The 22,033-nt window shown below is 33.7% G+C and overlaps 1 protein-coding gene across 2 annotated transcripts in view; it reads right to left on the bottom strand.

The window, feature by feature from the left end:
* Positions 1 to 711: 711 nt before the first annotated feature.
* Positions 712 to 22,033, bottom strand: part of LOC128669484 (nephrin-like) — a 161,036-nt gene continuing 139,714 nt past the window's right edge. For both annotated transcript variants that reach the window (XM_053744352.2, XM_053744353.2), the window contains 10 exons: positions 21,860 to 22,004; positions 21,153 to 21,283; positions 20,337 to 20,496; positions 15,447 to 15,598; positions 12,928 to 13,147; positions 11,766 to 11,981; positions 11,120 to 11,260; positions 4,305 to 4,409; positions 3,307 to 3,467; positions 712 to 2,794 (listed from right to left, as the gene is read on the bottom strand). In XM_053744352.2, the coding sequence (XP_053600327.1) occupies positions 2,675 to 2,794; positions 3,307 to 3,467; positions 4,305 to 4,409; positions 11,120 to 11,260; positions 11,766 to 11,981; positions 12,928 to 13,147; positions 15,447 to 15,598; positions 20,337 to 20,496; positions 21,153 to 21,283; positions 21,860 to 22,004 (1,551 nt within the window). In that variant the 3' untranslated portion in view covers positions 712 to 2,674. The remainder of the gene's footprint in view (positions 2,795 to 3,306; positions 3,468 to 4,304; positions 4,410 to 11,119; positions 11,261 to 11,765; positions 11,982 to 12,927; positions 13,148 to 15,446; positions 15,599 to 20,336; positions 20,497 to 21,152; positions 21,284 to 21,859; positions 22,005 to 22,033) is intronic.

The raw sequence follows: 22,033 nt of genomic DNA, 5'->3' as shown, positions 1-22,033 counted from the left end.
AGTGGATTGATTCCCCAACTCCTCACCCTTTTCAGTTGACCGAATGCTCTTTGAAGTTGTGTTTATTCTGGATCCTTTTTTCATTACTACTGCGAAAATGTAACGAACGGTTAAATGGATTGATTGAAATTTTCCGTCGAATGCGGTGAATGATTGCAAACCATTATTACTTTGTGGCAAGTGCGTGATTGATGTATGTATTGTTATTATCAATTTCAGTATTATCACGTTTTGTAAATATGCTCAATGCGTTATTGTTTTTTTTTAACGCTCAATAGATGACGAGCCTATTAATGAAGCCTAGTTGTATTATTGGCACATTGATGTCTCATTTTGGCCATTATTTAAATTGTACAGTCGTGTTTGATGGCGCTCAATTAACACACATATTCTATATTACCTATGTTCCATAATTAAATAAAGGCTTTTGTTGTAAAATTTGATTTAGTTCCTACTGTTAAACGAGGTACGTACTGAAAATATTTTATTTAATTTTAAATGCGGTAATAAAGTAGGGCATTTCGATATGAAAAGATTATTTTCTATGAGTAAAGGGATGGTCCCACTTAACAGATAAATAAATAACATCAAGTTGCTGACAAGCAAATTTATTTATTTCCAGAAATTTTACACATATCCGCTTAATATTTACGATATGTAAAGAAGTCTTTAAAAATTACCAAAATCACATTAATATAACATAAAAAAACTTATTACAAACAGTACAGATTGATATTATTTACAATTTAGGTAATATTTACATAAGAATTTATCAAATTATTTGTAAGAAATTTAAATTTAAAAAATAATCGCAAAATAGTAGGCAAATTTAGACTTGTAATTTAAAAAAAAAGTTTGATTTGTTGTCTCTGTCTCCAAAAATCTGTTTAAATTTTTATAATTTTTTAATTGAATTTATAAATGAATTTAATAATGTTAAATTAAAAACAATTAAATTAAAATTTTAAGAAACAGCCGAGAACAAGTCTATTCTTATTGTTTTTTATATTATTTTACAATTTACATTATTAAAAAAAATCTTTCAGAATAATATAGTTTTTCTCTTAGTGCCATATTTCATATCCACTTGAGTCCTTAGTTGCTAATCAGAATTATTTACAAATATATAAACAGTTAAAAGTTATATAACATTACTAACGATATTTTTATAGCATCACAGTGATTCATTATTTTAATAAATTAAATTTATTTTGAGTTAATAAGAAAGGGTTGATTTCATACATTTGAATTATTAAACCAGGTCTTTTATGGTATCACATCGGTGGTAGAAAAACGTTTTCTCTTTTTTGTATGGCCGAGTGGACGTTCCTTTAAATTTAAGGAATGCGAGAATATATAAATACTTTTTAGAACCCAAATAGTTATATAATTAAATGTTATTTATGACTGTGTGTCTCCCGAATAGAATAAAATAAAATAAATCTTTAAAATTGATTTCATGTCATACTTTTATATGATGACGAATCAACCCTTTTACATAGATAAATTTGGATCATTTTGATCCTCGTAATAATAATTTATATTAATGACATTTTAATTTTTACAATAAGAGTTGAGAAATTTGTGATTTCACTACGTAGAGGATTAAACAAAAATGTATATATTTTTCAATAAATATAATTTCTAATAAATGATAAAAATACATAAAATTTTACTAATTGCATAGAAATATGTAAGGATTTTCATTTTTTATTGTCCTATGTTCCTTTTTAGAGTAGGTATTTCATACAGCTGACAAATTAAAACAATATTGCCATTTTAATAAAGCGCAATATTTTTTATTATTATTGTATTATTAAAATAATACATTTTAGTATTTTGCAATTTTTTAATGTATTACATAATACTTATGTAAAAAGTAACTTATTTTTGTTAATATTATTTGAGAGCAAATTTACAAATCAGTTCATCAAATGTATTTTAAAATGTTTTCTTTTAATATCTAGGTCCATTCACATGGCAGACTGATCGTGCAACTAATATTTATATATAACAATGGTCATGTTTGTGGATTAAAATCAAACTTATTCATGAAATATATATATAATGTATAATTGAACACATTTATGATTAGGTATCTATATACAGAATAATAACAGTGCCACTGATTGATCTGAAAGTCTAGAAATATGTTTACAATTTTGTGGAAGTGTCTCTATACTTATATTATATGTATGTATGTATATATTTATGTACATCTTTCGAATCCAACTTTATTTCATAGGAAATGCTGTGTCAACAGTCTTCAATTTATTTAATTCGATGTTGTTTTATTAAAAATTAGAAATATCAAAATATATACAGAAAATACTGGTATTGGAAAAATAAATTTGTTTAAATATTATCCTGTACAGATTTTAATATTGAATAGAAAAAGAAACTGATATTTAAGCGAATAAAATCAAAAATGACAAAGTAATTATTATGTACCGACGTTTTTTCGTGTTACGAAAAATTCTCCAAATAACATAACCTATGTTAATTTATCAAATATTGCTTCACATGCAGCATACAACTTAAAATTGTATTGCATCATACCGTATCATACAAGTATTTGTGTGCTTAGACATAGTGTCGCGCCTGACCGCCATTTCACGCTATACGAAATATCATATACATACCCAAACGATTATCTAGCATATCTACAGTCAGTCTAGACACAGCTTTCTCTAGCGTTAGCTAACAGCGGCGTCCGCGTCGTCACAACCTCTCTCCGTCGAGATAGAGTGCCGCTCGTCACGCTCCGGCGGTCGTCTGCGAGCGTTCCGATGCTCTGGAAGAGAATATTTCCATTATTTCTGTGATATTATACTAATCGTTCCGAAATGCTCGTAATCTGTAGCTTTTTGAGAAACAATGTAAATTTCAATATCACTTGAAAAAGTACATTGAACGTCTAATATCTGAATATATGCTTTGACACTTTGAAAACTAGTAATTAAACTAATCATTTCCAAAAAACTTAATTCCCAGATCGGAAACATATTGTTCTAGCATACTAACGCTTTGTTCAGTAGCAGTTGAAAGACAATTTTAATCACTTTCTAATAAAATATAATGTTGTAATCTGACAGTTAAACTAACAATAAGTTCAATAAATCTGCCTGACGCTATTTGCTATTTAGTCTTGTTAAATATTTGTGAAACACAATTTGTAAAACTATCTGTTTGATAAGTCACGTATAGGCTATACACATCACATATCACATTGGACATTGGAACACAGGTAGACGAAGGGGGTGGGGTCTTAGTGATTTGAGGAGCTTATAGTCGACTCTGACTTACCTGAGCATCAGAAGCGGGAGTGTTTGGCGTGTGAGGTGTGTTCGACCTCACGTCATGTTGCAAGCTGTGGGTACTTCTAGAAGAGCCCACTGGTGGGGAAACCACTGAGCCGTAGGGGGGAGGCTCGGGAGGTCGCTCTAGGTCTCGTGCGCAGTTGTAGTCTAAGAATGAAAAACTTTGTATGTAAATAAATAAATTTTATAATTACCAAAAAAATAGGTCATCGCGTTTCATTCATCTTGTATCGAACCTATTATAACGGGCGAATACAAGAGTTGATTTAATAAATGGATAACATAGTTTTATTAACAATGTGCTTAAATTATGCTCAGCCTCGTTGCTTCGTTACGCTGCGATGACACAGAGCATTAACTCTTCATCTTTTGACATTGACGTACGCCGACCAAGTGAAGTTTTATATATTTATTTATTTCATATATACATATAGTTGTCATACAATACAGCTTTGATGCGTTGACGGAGCCCAGTGAAATGAAGCATTGAGACTTTACTAAAGAGAGATGTTCCGGAGAGAAGATTTAGACAGACAAAAAGACAGATAAAAAGTAGATTATCGTAGCTTAAAAGTTCTATATCCTATTAGCCCAGTTCTCATTTGGATTAGTGTTAAGTGCGAGTGCTAAGATCAGGCATTAAAGGTGAGTTGCACCATCAACTTTGACCTTGATTTTAACGTGCGCGCCGTTGACGTTTAGACAAAATGGCGTACATTGCGTAATTCTACGCACGTTAAAGTTAACATCGAAGTTGACAGTGCAACCTACCCTAAGTACACAATGTTAACAGACACTGGTTAATATAGCGTATAAGTATATTTCTCCAATCCGCAATGGGCCCGAATGTTGGGACATGGCCCAAACTCCTGTGCCCCAGCACTTACCGCTTTTACTTACCGCTTGCACATACACTAATCAAAATGCGAATACATCTAAACCACCGCTAATTTAGCACTCCACAGATAAGAAAGCAATAAATACCTTTGCCAAGAGGTACGACGTCCGGATTCTTGTCATCCGGCTGTATGGGCGAGTGGTTTGTGCTATGAATTGAGCCTTTGTATGCTTTCACAGTCTGCAACGGAGCTAAAAATAGAAAACACATGCATTTTTATAGAATACTGGCCATTTTTTTTTTGGTTGTGGCTTTTTTAGGACGTTTCTCGTTTGTTTTTTAAACGTAGGCAAATTTTGGAGATTTTGTTATTTAAAAAAATACGTTTTCTTTTCTAAAATCGCAATTTTAGATATGACAATAAAATTCTAGAAGCTTTTTGCCATTTAATTTGAAAATAAGACGAGTTTGAAAGAAATATAAATAAATAAAAAATATATAAGGACAAATTACACAGATTGATCTAGCCCCAAAGTAAGTTCGAGACTTGTGTTATGGGATACTAACTCAACGATACTATAACAAATACATATATAGACAAACATCCAAGACCCGGGCCAATCAGAAAAAGATCATTTTCCATCATGACCCGACCGGGGATCGAACCCGGGACCTCTCGGTTCAGAGGCAAACACTTTACCGCTGCGCCTCCGAGGTCGTCGAATATAAATAAAAGAGGGCCGAAATCCATACTGACTATTATAATTTGTAATTAAAGTATTTCCAACAATGACTACACCCCTAAGCTAAATTTGCACGGCATCTTGTTTATTGCTTTATGTGAAAATTTCGGAGTTCTATCGAGTTTCGTTTGAGTTGCCGATGATAATATTTGACGAGTACCTAACAAACAACAAGTCGTAGTGACTTCTGACTTTATAACTTTTGTTTACTTTGACTGAATCAAAATCACTAGAAGTTTAATTTTATAAATATATTAAATTGTTTAAAACTGATAATTTTTAAACAATTTAATATATTCATAAAATTAATTTTTTTCGGTTAAATCCATTGATAGGTAGATAAAATAAAACAGAAGTTATTTTCAGCATTTGTGATGTTTTCGATAAATCTTTTTAATTTTTTTGTTTAAAAATGTCTAATACATAGAGAGAAAAAACATATTTTTACATATAAAAATACTGTTACCTGCTGATTAAATTAGAAACAAGATAAAACAAATAGAAACAACAAAGAAAAAAAAATATAGGCGTATGTATAAATATTCTCATATTACCTAATATGAGAATATAAGCCTCATACGAAACCTAAATTTATTTAATAATGACGTAAGAAGTCGCAAGTCACGTGAAAAATTGAAAGTTAACTCGGGTTAGTCAATCCAGTTGTTCTATTAGTACGGTATTGCATAATGTTTTTTACCAACGTGTTTTTACAAAAATGTCACTTTTGACACAAGGTTTTATTGTTGTCTCAAGAGAGATCTAATTGCATTCAATGTGTGACAAAAAATCAGCTCCGTGCAGTAAACCGGTGAGGAGTTCCCACGTCTGAAGCTGTGTCTGGGTGCACCATCAGGTCATGTTTATCATAATAATGTATTATCATGCAAACTAAACGCGTGTAAATTTTCAGCTCAATCGGACAAAAATATCTGCTTCAAAATTGAGTTGTAAGATCCCACCCAACATAATTGCAAGTTAAATAAAAGCTTGTAAACAATCTAATCTCTGAATACTACACGCCGTTTTTGAGTTACAGGTTGTTGTCAATTCTGATAAATCAACAAATGTCTACAAATCTACTTAAAAATACATTTTTTGTATGCATGTATGTTCGTAACGCGATGACTTACTTATCTGTATGTCTGTTCACACATCACGTAAAACTACTAGATGGAATTTGATGCGGTTTTCACAGATTAGAACAGCTTAGAAGTATTGACAAAAATAATTTATGAGCGGACGCACATTATAAACGCTACATTCATACGGGATCGAGAAATAAATAATATTAGGACGAATCACACAGATTGAGCTAGCCCCAAAGTAAGTTCGAGATCGATTGTGATATGGTACACTAAGTCAATGTGATATGGTATAACTAAACAATACCATATTTTCTAACAAATATATATAGATAAACATCCAAGACCCGGGCCAATCAGAAAACTATCATTTTCCATCATGACCCGACCGGTGATCGAATCCGAAACCTCTCGGTTCAGAAGTTAGCACTTCACCACTGCGCCACCGAAGCCGTCAGAAATAATCAAACCACAATAAGTCACATAACTCTTGCAAGAAATAAAACACGTTATAAAATGATATCTGCTAAGAAATTCAATAGGGCGCACGCTTCCTCAGGTTATATAATAAACATCACAAAACCCATTTACCCAGCACGTCACGTTTCACATAGCTTACTATTTTCGTCTTTGTCCAAACTGTATAAAACAAGAAGGACGCAATTTCACGTCAGCGCGCGGTATAAAATTTCGACATGGAATTTACTAACACGTTTATACGTGACCTGGGAGTTTTGGCTTCAATATTATGAGATAAAACACTACGTAACATTGAAATCTAGAAATATTATTATCAGCATTTTAAAGTTTATTAATTCTACAAATTTTCGCCTTCGTTCTGTACATGATTTGTTCTCATACGGTCGGCAGATCCTAGGTTGTCTGTTTATTCAATTGGGCTTTTATCAAGCCATTTGATATGGTGAACCATTACAAAGTAAGGAAGCTGGGTTAATCGAATAATATTTAACTATCAACTAATTAAATGTGAAAGCTTGTGACTGATGCTTGTTACAATTAAAAATCAACTAATAAGAATTCGATATAAGATGTCGGGGTATAATTGATGAGAATTCACACACAAAGGAGTGATTGCACCATCAACTTTGAAAACGCAAAGTATGCTATTTTGCTAACAAATTTACAAATTTTCAATCGGCTAATAAATTTAACATCAAATTTGACGATGCCACCCATAATCTAATTGGAATTATGAGATCAAAGCACAGACTTATATATTAACCTCAGATCAAAGCCTACATGACAAAACAAAGGACAAAACTTTTCTTTACACATTAAAAAAATAAAGACAAAAATTGGAAAAGGGCTATAAACATGCGATTTTTCTTTAGCTAAATTAGGCCTTTGAGAAATTCTTATAGCTCTGTCTACCCCGTAATGATTAAAGTGGTAATATTCCACGTGTATCTTCTATATTATATTGGCATTAGATTTAGAATCGACAAATTCGCTGGAGACGTACCGTGACAAACACCTATAAAAATATATCGACACGGAATGTATGACCTAAAGCTATTATCGTATCTAGAATTGGCGTAGTTTTTCGAAATGCGAAATATTTTGTCTACAATTTTATTCCGTTACGTGAACGTAAAACGGTAATATATTTACATCAAATATTCCGTTTACAGACCCAAATAGGTTCGGAAAATGTTGCTGATGTTTTATTTTAGCTACATAAAACTTTAACTTATTTTTATAGATACTAGATCAAAATGTTCACCGAGTCGTCACCGAGTGAGTCACAAAAAGCTCTTAAACCCCGGTATTATATTATGTGTGTTCATTATTATTATTGTTTAATTTCAAGAAGTTTACTCATCCATTTTATTTATCAACAAAGTTATATTATCGGTGGAGAGTTTTCTGTCTCTATCTATCTTTAGTTATTGTCTTGTTAATAGTCATAACTCTTTTTCTTCTCTGTTTCTTTCCTACTTTTTTCCTCACTTTGCATGATCTACGGCATTCTTAGTTATCGGAGCAACGGACACGCATATCATTCTTGATCGCGTCAATCCAGGCACTTCTTAGGTTTTCCCCGTCAGCCAGAACCGCCTGGACATAGCCAGATTGGCCAGATTTGTTTGTTAATTTATGCAAAATATAACTTTGGCTAATTTCAGAAATTTAAAATTTATTGCACTCATAAATATATTTCATGATAATAGGTATAATTGAAGCTGTGGTGGTGTAATGGTTAAGACGCCCGCCTGTGGATCGAAAGGACTCAGGTTCGTATCCTACTCGTGTCATACGAATTTGTATACCAATCTGTATCTCACATATAGTAGTTTTCATAGACCACCACTTGCATCCGGTGAAGGAAAACATCGTGAGGAAAACCTGCACACTGATGGGCAGTTTAGTTCCCTAGTGTATATAATATGCGACTACCTATCGCAGATGGCGCTAAGTAGTTGTAAAAGTCATGTCAGATGACTTTAGGCGACTTAAATAAAATCTGACACCAGTGTTAGCCAATAGTACACTCGATATGATGATGAAGATGATGATAGGTAGATATAATTTAAAGCGTTGTCTGTCAGTTTACATTTGGTTAATAAAACACCTAAATACAGTATTTTAAACCGAATTCAACACATGAAAATCTCTATAACAAACACACTCATATTCATAAATAATCTACAAGAAATTCAAAATACACTGCGCGGTATCTAGGAGTCGTGACACGAAACTTAATAAAAATGTCGTAGAGAAGTGACGAAACGTCTGCAATTTCAGTGAGAATGCAGCATAAATCAGAATCGAAATGCAGCCCCGACGCGGATGGGTGCTCAAGAATTCCAGACACGCCGCAGAACTGCCTGTATGGGGTCTAAGGCCGTTCGCAAGCATGGCGGCTTTTAAACGGCGGCTTTTTAAGCGTGTATATATATGAAAACTTTTAAGTGTATATTGTGTGTAAAAAAATGCGGTGACGTAGTATAAATAAGTAACGGAAGTAATTTATTTTGAAACTTGATGTTAAAATTGGAGTTTACAGTAGGAAATATTATTGTATCCCAATAGCAGAAAATAAGATTTCTCATGAAAACCATCTAAACCGTTTTAACTCGAAATTATATACTAGTGGCCCGCCCCGGCTTCGCTCGGGTAAAATTATAATTTAAAAAGTAGCCTATATCATTCCTGAAGGTTTCTCTATCTATCTATCTCTAAAATCTATCTATCGCCAAATTTCATCAAAACCGGTCCAGTAGTTTCTGAGTTTATTCATTACAAACAAAAATAGAAATCTTTTCTCTTTAATATTAGTATGGATAGGACATTACTTTTTACTCCAAAAAATCTATAAATCGCACAAAGTTAACAAATTTGATTCAATTTAATATACGTACATTGATAATATAGTAAACTGACGCAATCTCAATACAATTGTCCGATCATAGTTCGCCTTAAAAAAGCGTATTTGTTCAAGCCTGAAAAGGTCGAGGGCGTGACAGCTAAGTTACCTTTTTTATTCCTCCTTTGAATTCGCTTACACGATTTCAAATGCCCTCTAACATATCTATATGTAAAAATAAAACGCTCTGTCTGTATAAGACTTTTAGCTATAAAGCTGATGTAATTTCACTTTATTTGAGGTCTAGACGTCTATAAGTACTAAAGAATAAACTATTTCGTATCCTATTGTATATTGTATATTCCAACCTAAAAGGTAAAGTTCAATGTTTTTAAATGCTTTTAAAAAATCGTATAAAATATTGAAGAATATTGCTTGCTAGAAATTCAGAACATTGCGTTGCTACAAAAGGTATTGAGTGAAAAACGGTGTGTAATAAAAATATACTAGAAATTCAATAAAACACTTGCATTTTACGTAGTTTTACAAGAAAACATAGTTTTTAATTTGATACAATTCAATCTGTTAAAGCATAGTTTATTACTTTAAAATTGAGAATATTAACTGGCAAAAATGATTATAAACTTAATGCGCGTTATCCGCCTCACAGAGACCACGATTTTAATGTTAACTCGTGCGTAAACGTATTAAAAATGAAAATAAACAGCTCGCACGAAAAGTGAGCTCTGGGCTCTGACGATATGGTGTCTGTGGAAAAAACAGGGAAAACGGTGAAACTTATTTCAGCGATCAGAGATAGCAGGAATTAGTTTTCTAGGCTTCGGCCTAGAAAACTAATTCCTGCTATCTTGGGGTGGAAACGTTCTAGAATTTAGACCGTTAATGAATACAGGAAGACGCTGGACGTAACCTGTTTCCAACAAGCCTTTATTAACAAAAACATATGGGTACTTCTTTAACTGATATGCTGTACGCAATAATTATGTTACGGGAAATATGGAAATACTCGTACGTGAAGACAATTGTAAAAGGACGCTAGATGTAGGCTGCTTACATCCCTACTCCAGGATACAGTCCTTAATTGGTTGTACATTCCTACTTTTTCTCTCTACACAATCGTACCACCAACAATAAAATTTGGACCCTTCTTTCGAGACAGTCTTCTTCCACGACAAGACTATACCGTACAACCTGTTTAGTACTTTGGAGCTGGGACACTTCTTAAACTTGAGGTTTTAAAGTCAGTAAATCTACATAATTCTTATTAACTTTATCATCACCATTCATGTTCATATCTCTTTTCTTCTAAGCAGCTTGGAGGAGATTGCATTGCAATGAAGTCGCCTAACGTACATCTTATATTTTTAGTTGTCCCATTATTTAAATTGTATTTTCAATCCTGAGTATTTTTACAAGCTTTTATTTAGTTTCACCTGTCTTCAATCAAATCTTGCAAGTAATCTAACTTGCAAGGTTTGATAGAAGACAGGTGAAACTAAACTTCCAGTTGACCCACAAAGGAAATTTTCCACGTCGCTTCAGTTTTCATGACAATGTATTATTTTGATAGGCATGAACTGATGGTGCAGCTCGGATCTGCTCCAAACTAGTGAACCACCTCAACCGTTCACAGCACGGTTATGGGTTTTTTGTCAGGCGTTAAATGCCATAAGTTCTCTCTGACGTCAATAAAATCTTGGGGCAAAAATTATTTTTTTGTAAAAAACTTGTTACTGACTTACTCGTAGGTACTTGCTTTTAAAACTATTACGAAAATGACCAACCCTCATACTGCATCGGCTGGTGATGGCGCCTCCTTGCCAGCAGTGCTATGACAGTCACCACAGCCAGTGTTCCGCCGGTACCAGCGATAATCCCCAAAGCCCAACTCGTGTCCATAGTGCTCGAGTTTATTGTCTTTGCTTCTGTTGAAATAATTTTGAATATAATCTTTTTATCTTTACTATTCTTTTTATTTGCTGATATATGATATAAAATAAGCAATGTTCAGCAAGTATTAATTTTTGATATATCTTTCACAGTCAAATAAAATGTATCGATTTGGGTCAATTATTAGATGCTAGCAACTAATAATTCCGAAACAGTTTCGAAGACTTAAAAAATGAAGGATATATTGCTTCAATTAATTCTTAAAAGGAAAATCAATTACGAAGTTTGCAACGATTACCTTATATATGAAAAGGACAGAAAACAATGTAGTGAGAAGGATATCAAATTTGAATGGGATGGAAATATAGCAGAGGGAGGTGGAAAAGGAAATAAAAGGAGTGCATTCGGCAGGATATAGTTAAGAGAAGAAAGTAACATATCGGTTAACATTAGACAGGGGAAAGTGGAGGAGAGTGACATATGTGCTGACCTTACGTCATGCAATAGGTGAGTGATGATTTCAACAATAATTAATATTACCTGTATGCAACGCAAGCCTTGACAAGGTATTCACCCTCAAAGTGGTTATTTCTGATCTGCCCCTTGCATTATGTGCATAGAAGATTAGTTTTAACGTCTTCCCGGAGCCAAGCCCCCGTAGTTTCCACACTGGCGTGGGAGTTGACGTGTTAGCTATTAGACTGCCAGATTCGTATGCTTCCACGAAGTATATTGTGTGGAGACCGCCGTCGTAACCTGGTAAGAAAATCATCACAATTTTATCAGAATATAAGTATGGATATACTTATACTCCAAATTAAAACTTCTAAGGAAAGGAAGCTATTTTTGACTGCGGACAGAGTAGTGAGGGAATTTATATTCCCTCACTACTCTGTCCGCAAATTGCCAAATCTTATGATTTGGCTTATAATTGACAGAGAGTGCAAACAACAAAGAATGAAAACAATGTGGTAAATTACTAGACCGGTCCTGAATTGAACTATATAAAAAAATCTGTCGGCCAATTTGGTAATGAATAGTGACAGTTGAAATATTCTCGAATGGAGATAAAAATTACAATATCACTGACATTTAATGCTCTTCTTACTAGCAACAATCTTAGTCAAGTCTAACGATTCAGAGATGAACATTTTAAATATGTTTAAACAGTCGTCGGTCTGGCTTCACAGCGGGCAGCAGTGTATGCCGATAAGGTTCTATCTGCTTTACAGTTAAGTTTGTGGCCTCAATCAATTTGAATAAAACCTCAAATACGTCTTACATAACTTATTTCTCAACTCAATAGAAGTATGAATCAGATTCAATGAAGAGTCGCAATAAAGCGTATTCATCATGGACTGAGACAAAAGGTAAACAAACCTTAAACAAAAAAACATTATTTCTCGTTATTCCTTTGTTAATTTTGTTCTTATTTTCTATTAATGTTAATTTTTTTGTTGTTGTTGTGGAGTCATGTTTCTTGCTAAAATTTTTGGTATGTTTATATCTCTTTTTTTTATCTTTTGTCTCAGTTCAAGATGTTATTAAATAAATGTGGGCTATCAGCAAGAAATAGTGCCCGTGGTTTATTAATATGTATGCTGAGGTGGACCACAGGCTAAAAAAAGATCCTGTGATCCAACCAGTGAACTTAGTAGGTGTACCAGTGACGGCTAAAACGACATGAATATCATTAACTTACCAGCCACACATCTAAGTTCCACCGAATCATCAGTCAGATTAAGAGATGTGCAGTTGAACGGCGGGTCCGGCCTCACGGCAGGCAGCAATGTGTACCGACAAGGTTCTATCTGCTGGCCCGCTAAATTCGTAGCCCTACAGGAGAGCGAGCCGTAGTCTGCTTCTGATGCAGGAGTGTAAGTCAGGATAGAGCGACCGGCACTGTCGATCGTGTATTTTCCCTTTGAAAAAAGAATATGCATATAACAAAATTATACCTACAGTCGACCGCGTAAGAAGTTACTGTGAAAATATATTTATGCCGCGATAACAGAGACGAGTTTGCAATGATTTTGTGTAAGTTTGATGTGCTGTTGACTGTACAGTTTTTCATACACGCTACGTTAACAATTTTTCTATAAATAATATTTGGACGTATATATTATAAAAATTAAAATAATAAAATACTAGTTATTTATTAAGAAAAATAAAGAATAAGAAATTAAAAATAATATACCAATTATATGCATGATAAAATCATAGCTACTTTTTTTAAATATTGCTGCAATGTACGTGTTTATAGAAACCTATATTTTAATTTTATTAGCATCAATAAAACGAGAAATTAAAAAAAACAAATAAAATATCCATGCCAGATTGAATTTATAACTAAGTTCCTAATTTGAATATAGCGTGCTTCTCTGTTTTGATGAATAAGCCTGATTATTTAAAAACAAATATATACGACTAGCTGTTTTCCGCAACTTCGGCCGTGATAAAATATACCGGGTACATTTGTCATTACAAACTTTCATCCATTTCTTTTTTCTATAAGTAGAAATCATAAAAAAAGTAGAGTTTGGTTTTAACTCGAGTCTATATTATACTATTTGCATACCAAATTCCATCAAAATCGGTTCAGCGGTTTAGCTGTGAAAGTGTGACAGACAGACTTTTGCATTATTAATATTAAATAGGGATATCAACATTTTTATTGTATGAAAATTATTATAATTATTTTAAGATTACTTTATAAGAATTATTTTAAGATTACTCAACCTCGACAACCTCGGTGGCGCAGTGGTAAAGTGCTTGCCTCTGAACCGAGAGGTCCCGGGTTCGATCCCCGGTCGGGTCATGATGGAAAATGATCTTTTTCTGATTGGCCCGGGTCTTGGATGTTTATCTATATATGTATTTGTTATAAAATATAGTATCGTTGAGTTAGTATCCCATAACACAAGTCTCGAACTTATTTTGGGGCTAGCTCAATCTGTGTGATTTGTCCTAATATTTATATTTATATTTATTTATATATTTATATTACTTTTATAATCAAAAAAACATTTTATTATTCTTTTATTAAAGTATTGTTTAATTACAGAGATAACAGAGATCAAAATTCAAGAGATTTTTTTTAAGTAAATAAAAAATAACAAACTATTTTAAATATGTACCAAATCGACGAAGTCGCCAAACTCGAATACACGAAAATTAATATTTTTTTAAACTTTAATTGAGCACTGATCTCTAAAAATCAACCATAGACCTAGGTCAACCTTAGACATTACAGATAAGTCTATGGTCGGCCTAAAACTCTTTTGTAATCGCCTTAACACCTTGCAAATTTACTAGTTTAATTCTTGGTTAAGGTGTGGATCCATTGGAATTGCTCAACAGGTCGTAAGGTCCGTACCAGAGATGGGCTTACACTAAGCTTATCGGTAAAACTGAACCAGTGTGGTCACAGGCCCACGTCGATGTGGTTTAACCTTTTTGCACTACTGCAGTACATACAGATTCAATTCAAATTCAAAATTCTTTATTCAGTTTAGGATATATTATCCTAAACTGTGACCACACTGGTTAAGTTTGTAAGTAATTTTTTGACGTCAATAAGTTATGTATATACATCACTTACGAAGACGTCAAAAAATTACTTAAACTAAGGTCTACTACCGACTTCCAAAACGCAGGTGAAGAAGAAGCGGCGCAACAAACTTCACCGCAGCCTCTCCAAGGACGTCAATTAATTAACAAATATAGATCTTGTAGATATATTAAAAATTAAGAGGACAGGAAGTACTTGACTTATTGAATTTTGAACTTAACTTCTTGTACACTTTTATTTTCAATTACCTATAATATTTTTTATTCAACTTCTCTCTCGTCTCCGCATGGGCTGAGACCCCGCCCGGGCTCGGCGTAACAAATAACGTTGAAATTTTGAAGATTTTGCTGTGATTTTACACCCGGCCGACTTCCTAACGCCAACCCTCCTTGGGAATGTCATTGCCTATCGGCTATAAGTCCTGGGAGTGGGAGGGAGTATATGAAGTGGTCCTATTCTAGGGCGAAATCACGCGCCATTTTTTTAAAACGTATCTTAATGTAAATAAACCTGTGTCAATTTGTATGCGGTACTAGTGAATAATCTGTCTACACAGAATATATACCTCTGTGCCATATACAATGGGTTTACGACAGGACAAAATGTTTACACAGGGTTTACGCCCGGGCACAACCCTATCTAGTCCTTACCGGGTCCAACTCGATAGTCCCCAATGAATTGTTGAGCGTCCATTGAAAGTTCTTCGGTGGGGGGAAGGCATTAACCTCGCACGTCACTTTGGCAGCCTCGTTGAAAGCCGCCCCGACTATTGCTGTCATTGTGTTTGTGCACACCGGTTTGTCTGTTGAGGAAAATGTATAAATTTAGAGTGGGTTGCATCAACGAAACCTGCGTAGAAAAACGTTAAGTACCTACGACATTTTGTTAAAATGTCGGCGGCGGCGAGCAGATTAAAGGCAACGTCAAATTTGACTGGTGCAACGCACCTTAGTCACCGGAAAAGTTTTAATGTGATGTTTTTTCGAAAAATTTTAATTTAAAAAAAAATCACACCAAATTCTTTTTCCAACAAAGATCAATAAAAAGAAAAAATATAATATATTTCCGAAGATGTAAAAAAAAAACACATTTTTGGGAACATGTTTGTCAAAAATTTAAATTCTTAGTTACAGTTACGTTACAATGTAAGAAATAGACTAAATAATTACCGTTCCCTATAAACTACTTCTTTTATGATTATAGAGTAAGTAATTACAGCTTATTATTCGAATAAGTAAATTTCAGTACAAAATGTGTTTAAATACGATATTACAAAGTAATCTAATTGTTATAATAACGCCCATAATCGTAAGTAAAAACCTTGAACCTTATTAAGTCACGCTATGCTCGCGTTAGAATTTAATGATATACCTAATAGTAAGGATGGAGAGGTACATCATTCGTTATTTTTGGACTTGGAATACCGTTAATAATTTAGTTACGTTATCGCTGTCAAATTGAGGTATTGTTAGGCTGGAACTCGACCAATTATGCGATATGCTATGCTAAGCGATGTTAAGTTTCAAACAAATAAAAGAAATTCGTTTCTCAAAAATTACTAAACTGGTTTAGGTCAGTATCAATACTGTTTGTTCAATCAAACATTTAAAACAAAGGTGGTTTGATAAGTCTATGACTTTAAGGTTAAATACACTTCTACAATAAACTTCTTTCTAAATTTATTTTTGTTTCACATTTGGTAACTCACAACAAAGCTAACGCTGTTCTTTTTCAAATTTAGCGCGAAAATAAAGTTTACAGAATCGAAAAGTTTAGTTAACTTCTATGAAAATGGAGAAAAGCTAGTTTCGCATTTAAACACATTTATTTTTCTTAAGCATCGTACATAATTCTATTCGTTGCATGAAATTTTGCTTCACACATTGGCAACAACGGTAAATTTACCGTTAAAATAGGTTTTCGTTGTCTTAAAGTTATCATGAAAATTATTTTTATCTGTGCTCAAGTATTCAAGTGCTCAAGGCGTGATATCGATTATATAACGTTAATTGGTAACATTACCTTTTATAACGTTATCAGTTGTATCATTACATATAACGTTACCTACATAGTGAATTTGGTAACGTTAACATGCCCCGCATTATTTTGTACTTTTAACTGTTTTTGTGCGTAGCCACGTTATTTTATGACTTGAAACTTTGTGCTTTGCCGTTCCTAGGTGAGCTAGGTAACATAATAAACAATATTTTTCTTATAATTGTATTTGCAAAAAAAAAGTTTTTACGTATTCCAATAAGAAATAATCACGATAAAAACCTCGTGTAACAAAAAAAAAACAACAAAACATACGAGATCCATTCGCAGGGTTAATTTCAAACGATACATCAAGGGATTAACCCTTCCCATTTGTTATTTCGATATCGACGTGCTAGAGTTATAGAATGAAAAGTATACAGAAATATTTTTTTATACTTTTTCTTATATAAAATCATAGGCGAATCTTAGAAATATTAGTTTTTACACTGAGTTTGGGCTGAATGAGTCAGCCCTGAATGAACACGCGAATATGAGAGAACCAGGTTATTGTCGATAGAGTATTATCCAATGTATTATGTTGCCATAGATTTTACATCACTGTACAACACAAGCTTTGCCTTGACTTGTATCACATATATCGATGACCTTCTTGGCTTTCCCTCTTCTATCTTCAAATTCCATTAAAAAACTAAATTGCTGTGTTATTTTTATTTTGTGCCAGATACATGCGTTGATTCGTCCGAATGTTTACATTTTCCCAGTAAAAAATATACGTGATTTTTACGCACAAACACACCTATTCTCCTGTCAGTGCAGCATTGTAATAAAACCGTTGTGGTTTTTTCAGAATTCTCGTAATCTTTAGTAGGTATGTATGCCTGTTATTTGATATGTGCTGTGTGTTATTGATGTGTGTGATGGATCAAAGTGCTTAGATTAAATAATGCCGAAGGGAAATTTTATTTAAATGGCTGTGTGATCTTTGTTTATTTATCCTGTTCGTCTTCAAAAGATACAGTTGTTGCGTATTTTTATTGAATTGATATGGAGTGAAACTATACTTTAATATTCTATTTTCGACTCGAGATAGCAAATATTAATTTAAATAAAATAGTTAGTCCACTTTGACGTTAACTTTAAGCTGCGAGTAACGTAAAATACGCTAACGTACTTTAAACTTGACTGGTGCAACCGACTTACACCTAAAGTGCGTCGGAATTTCTAAAACCCGTGCTCGTATAGTTGACACTACTCTCAAATTTGTAATTCTGATGACGAGCGAAGTTGTGAAACGCTTGAATATCGGAAGGTTCATATGTAGATCCACTCCACATGCTTTGAGCGATAAATTGTACGCGAGGTCGCTATGAATATCATAGAATAGATTTCTCATTTAGTTCTTGTTTTGCAACTTTCGATACAAATATTTTTATTGTCCGTCAATTTTTTTTTCTAATATGCAGATACTGTGTATTTCTCATGTAAATACAAAACCAATCGTAATGTTAACATTTTTATTTTGATTTCGATGCAAAACCCTACTTTTGCCATGATTTCGGAAGAAATCATGGCAAAATGCTAATAGAAAATTTCATAAAATAAAATAATTTACGTTTTACGTTATGGTACATACATTAAAATTAGGTTTGTCATGATGCCGCACAATGGGCCCTTTCGCACTATGTCCTCTCGTACATTGCCCCTTTCGCAAAATGTCCCCGTGGTAACAGAGTGGCACTTAGTCGTAGAATGTATACATTTTGCCTTGTTATAATTCTTGTAACGAATATTTTATTTGCTTCTGTCTACTGAAATGAATTCCTTCCTAAGTTGAAGCAACTATTTACGTAAAAACTTCGCTTTTTCATTTCGTTAATAATAAACTCCACGTCTCCGGAAATTAAGCCTAATGGGCTTCGAACGAAAACTTTTACTTCGTACTTTGTAATGTGTTTAATACTTTCTTCATATTGCTTATAGTAAATACTAGCTTTTCCTCGCTGTGTGAATTTAAATGAAAGAATAGACGAAAGATGACGACCTCGGTGGCGCAGTGGTAAAGTGCTTGCCTCTGAACCGAGAGGTCCCGGGTTCGATCTCCGGTCGGGTCATGATGGAAAATGATCATTTTCTGATTGGCCCGGGTCTTGGATGTTTATCTATATATGTATTTGTTATAAAATATAGTATCGTTGAGTTAGTATCCCATAACACAAGTCTCGAACTTACTTTTGGCTTAGCTCAATCTGTGTGTTTTGTCCTAATATATTTATTTATTTATATTTATTTAATATTAGTTAGGATTCACTCAGGTAAAAAAAAAACACCTAAACCTTCTTTGGTGCGGTTTGAAGCGGTGGTGGCGTAATGGTTCAGACACCCGCCTGTGGATCGAAAGGTCCCAAGTTCGAATCCTACTCGTGTCACATGAGTTTGTATACCAATCTTTGGTTAGTTTTCATAGACCGCCACTTGCTTCCGGTGAAGGAAAACATCGTGAGGAAACACTGGTTGATTATTATTAACTTGTGTGTGAAATGGAGAAGGCAAAGGCAAACCACTCCATTAATAATGCCAAAAAAGTTGTTGTGTGTGTTTCATTCCACGTAATGACCACGGCTTTCAGCCATGAGAAATACGACTATGAAGAGAAACCTTCTTTAGGAATCACACCGTCTATTGTTAAAACCGCATGAATATCAGAAATACTATTTGAGTTTTTCGTTCACTCGATTAGTATTTTTATCAAATCTGTCAAGTAGATTTCGAGTGAGATACAATTTTTCTTTGTTATCATATAGAAAATAAATGATAATGATTTATATTAAAAAAAAACAAAACTCATTGCACTATCAAAAGTACCTATAGCTTCATCAAATATTTATTTAGAACATTAAAAAAAAACTTATATGTCTTTGTCTAGAGAGTTAGAATCTTTGAAAATAAAGGAAGACTATTTTTTTGCCGAAACATCATCCATAATCGTACGATAATAATAAAATACGAATTTGTTACACTTGGTTGGGCACTCTATATGGAAATTCTTACGATTGGATATTCGATAGTGTTGTAAAAATATGCCTGTGTCTTATCAAACGCGTCTTCCTTGTTTTTTGTTTCACTCTAATTTCATAAACATTGTAAAAAAAAGAAGTTTTTTTAAAATGACATTTTTAACACAAGATTTTATTGTTGTCAGAGAGATCCAATTGCATTCAATGCGTGACAAAAAAAAACATGTCAGTAGACGACAAATTTCCTTATATTAAATTCGATTATAAAAATGCTTTCAAAGATATGACAAACATAAAATCACACATTTTTGAACTTGTCCAAACGCTCCATGACATGTGTCGTTATTTCTATGCGTCATTTAGCATCGAGTCACATCTATGTTGATGTATGTATGTGTGTTCTATGTATCACTTGATAATAATATCCTCAAAAAAACTGTTTTTAATAACACTTTCGCATTAGCTGTAGCCAATTGCTACAGCAAAGACGTTTATTGTGATGACTTCTTCATGACTGCTGGTACTTACAAATAACTTGCAGCGAGACTGGAGGAGATTTCCCATCGCCTTCCACGTTGGAAGCTATACAAGCGTACTTTCCGGCCTGGTCTCTCGCCACTCCTTGCAGAGCCAGATGAGCTGACCCGGCAATCACCCCGGCTCTTTGGTTGTGTATCATTAACTCGCCCTGAATTGAATTATATTTTAGGCTAATATCTTACTACTAATATAATAAGAGTGGGTCGTATCGTCATTTTGACGTTAAATTAATCGTGCGCGCAGAAAAGCTAAAAGTCTGCTATTTTGTCTGAACGTCAGCGGAGCACGAGTTAAAATCAACCTCAAATTTTACAGTGCAACTCACCCTAATACTTTCGTTATCTCGTTTTTGTTAGTGAAGTTGTAGTCATTCAAATAAATAAAATAAAATTGCTATAAAATTAACTAGAGTACAAAAAATCAATAGGAAGGGGTAACATTACTTAAAATATTACTTCGAATTTAAGGAATCGTAGGATATTAATAGAAATATATTTTGCAAAAATTCTGATTTTGATAACTCTTTTTAGGTACGTATAGATAATCTGATGAAAAACACATTTACTTTATATTTCATGGAGAGGTCAAATTAGGTATTAATGTATTAAAATACTTTAAAGTTGCATCAGTCAATTTTGCAAACGCAAAATACGCCATAAAGTCAGCGACGCGCAGGTTAAAGTTAACGTCAAATTTGACTGGTGCAACCCACTATACTGTCTACAAGTAAATAACAGTAGACGTAAAGACGTGATGTAGTGTTGTACGCAAACAGCTTTAAAGAACGAAACTCTAACAACTCACGTTGTGTTCCCAGACAACTTTGTAAGCTGGCGGATTAGCGCGGACCACACACTCGAAGTACACATCGTCCCCTTCCTCGATGTCGTTTGGGTTCAGTTTGGACCCCAATTGCAGGGACACTATGGGAACGTCTGTTGACAACATATATTTATCTATAATATTCACATTGTCAAGTCAAGACAACGGTACTAAGTATATTCTATATCAATACATATTTCGATTTTTCAATATAATTAACTATATATATATTTGGATGAAGATACAGTTTGAATTCACCATTACGGTAATGTAATGAAAATTACTACAATTTTAAGGATATATTTTTTCAGCTGCAATTCGTTTGTATATATAAATATTTTGTTATTTACTTGTATTAACTCAACATTATGTTTCTTCTTTATCTTCTCTTTCTTCTTTATCTTTATGTAGTAAAATAAGTTAACATATTATCTGATCACAAAAATATAACAGTATAGCGTGCAGGCTCCGACCCTGGATATCAATACATCCCTGTGCACCCCGCGTACCCCTCGTACTTGTCGCACCTCGCGGTCGCGTGCGCCGGCCTGCGTCCGCCGCCCGCCAGTGCGTCCGTAACTGTTCCGCGGGGAACTTGCGTCTCTTGTTCACATTTTTTTAAACGTTAAAACAGTAAATTATGCTAACTGTTACAGTTGATCAAATTCCAGCAATTAAATAATACTCACAATGCAAATTTAACTTCATAGTGGTCTCCAAAACTGTGTGCTCCAACTTGATATGAGAGGCCCTACATTTGATTACCCTTCCATCGTTCTCCATTCGAGGGGTCCACCTGAGAAATGATATTGTCTCGTTCTTGTCTTCGGAGTTCTGAAACCAATCATAGCTTAGTTGGGTTA

This window comes from Plodia interpunctella, chromosome 4 (genome assembly GCF_027563975.2).
Source record: "Plodia interpunctella isolate USDA-ARS_2022_Savannah chromosome 4, ilPloInte3.2, whole genome shotgun sequence".
Classification (NCBI taxonomy): domain Eukaryota; kingdom Metazoa; phylum Arthropoda; class Insecta; order Lepidoptera; family Pyralidae; genus Plodia; species Plodia interpunctella.
This window is presented reverse-complemented; position numbering and strand designations above follow the sequence as displayed.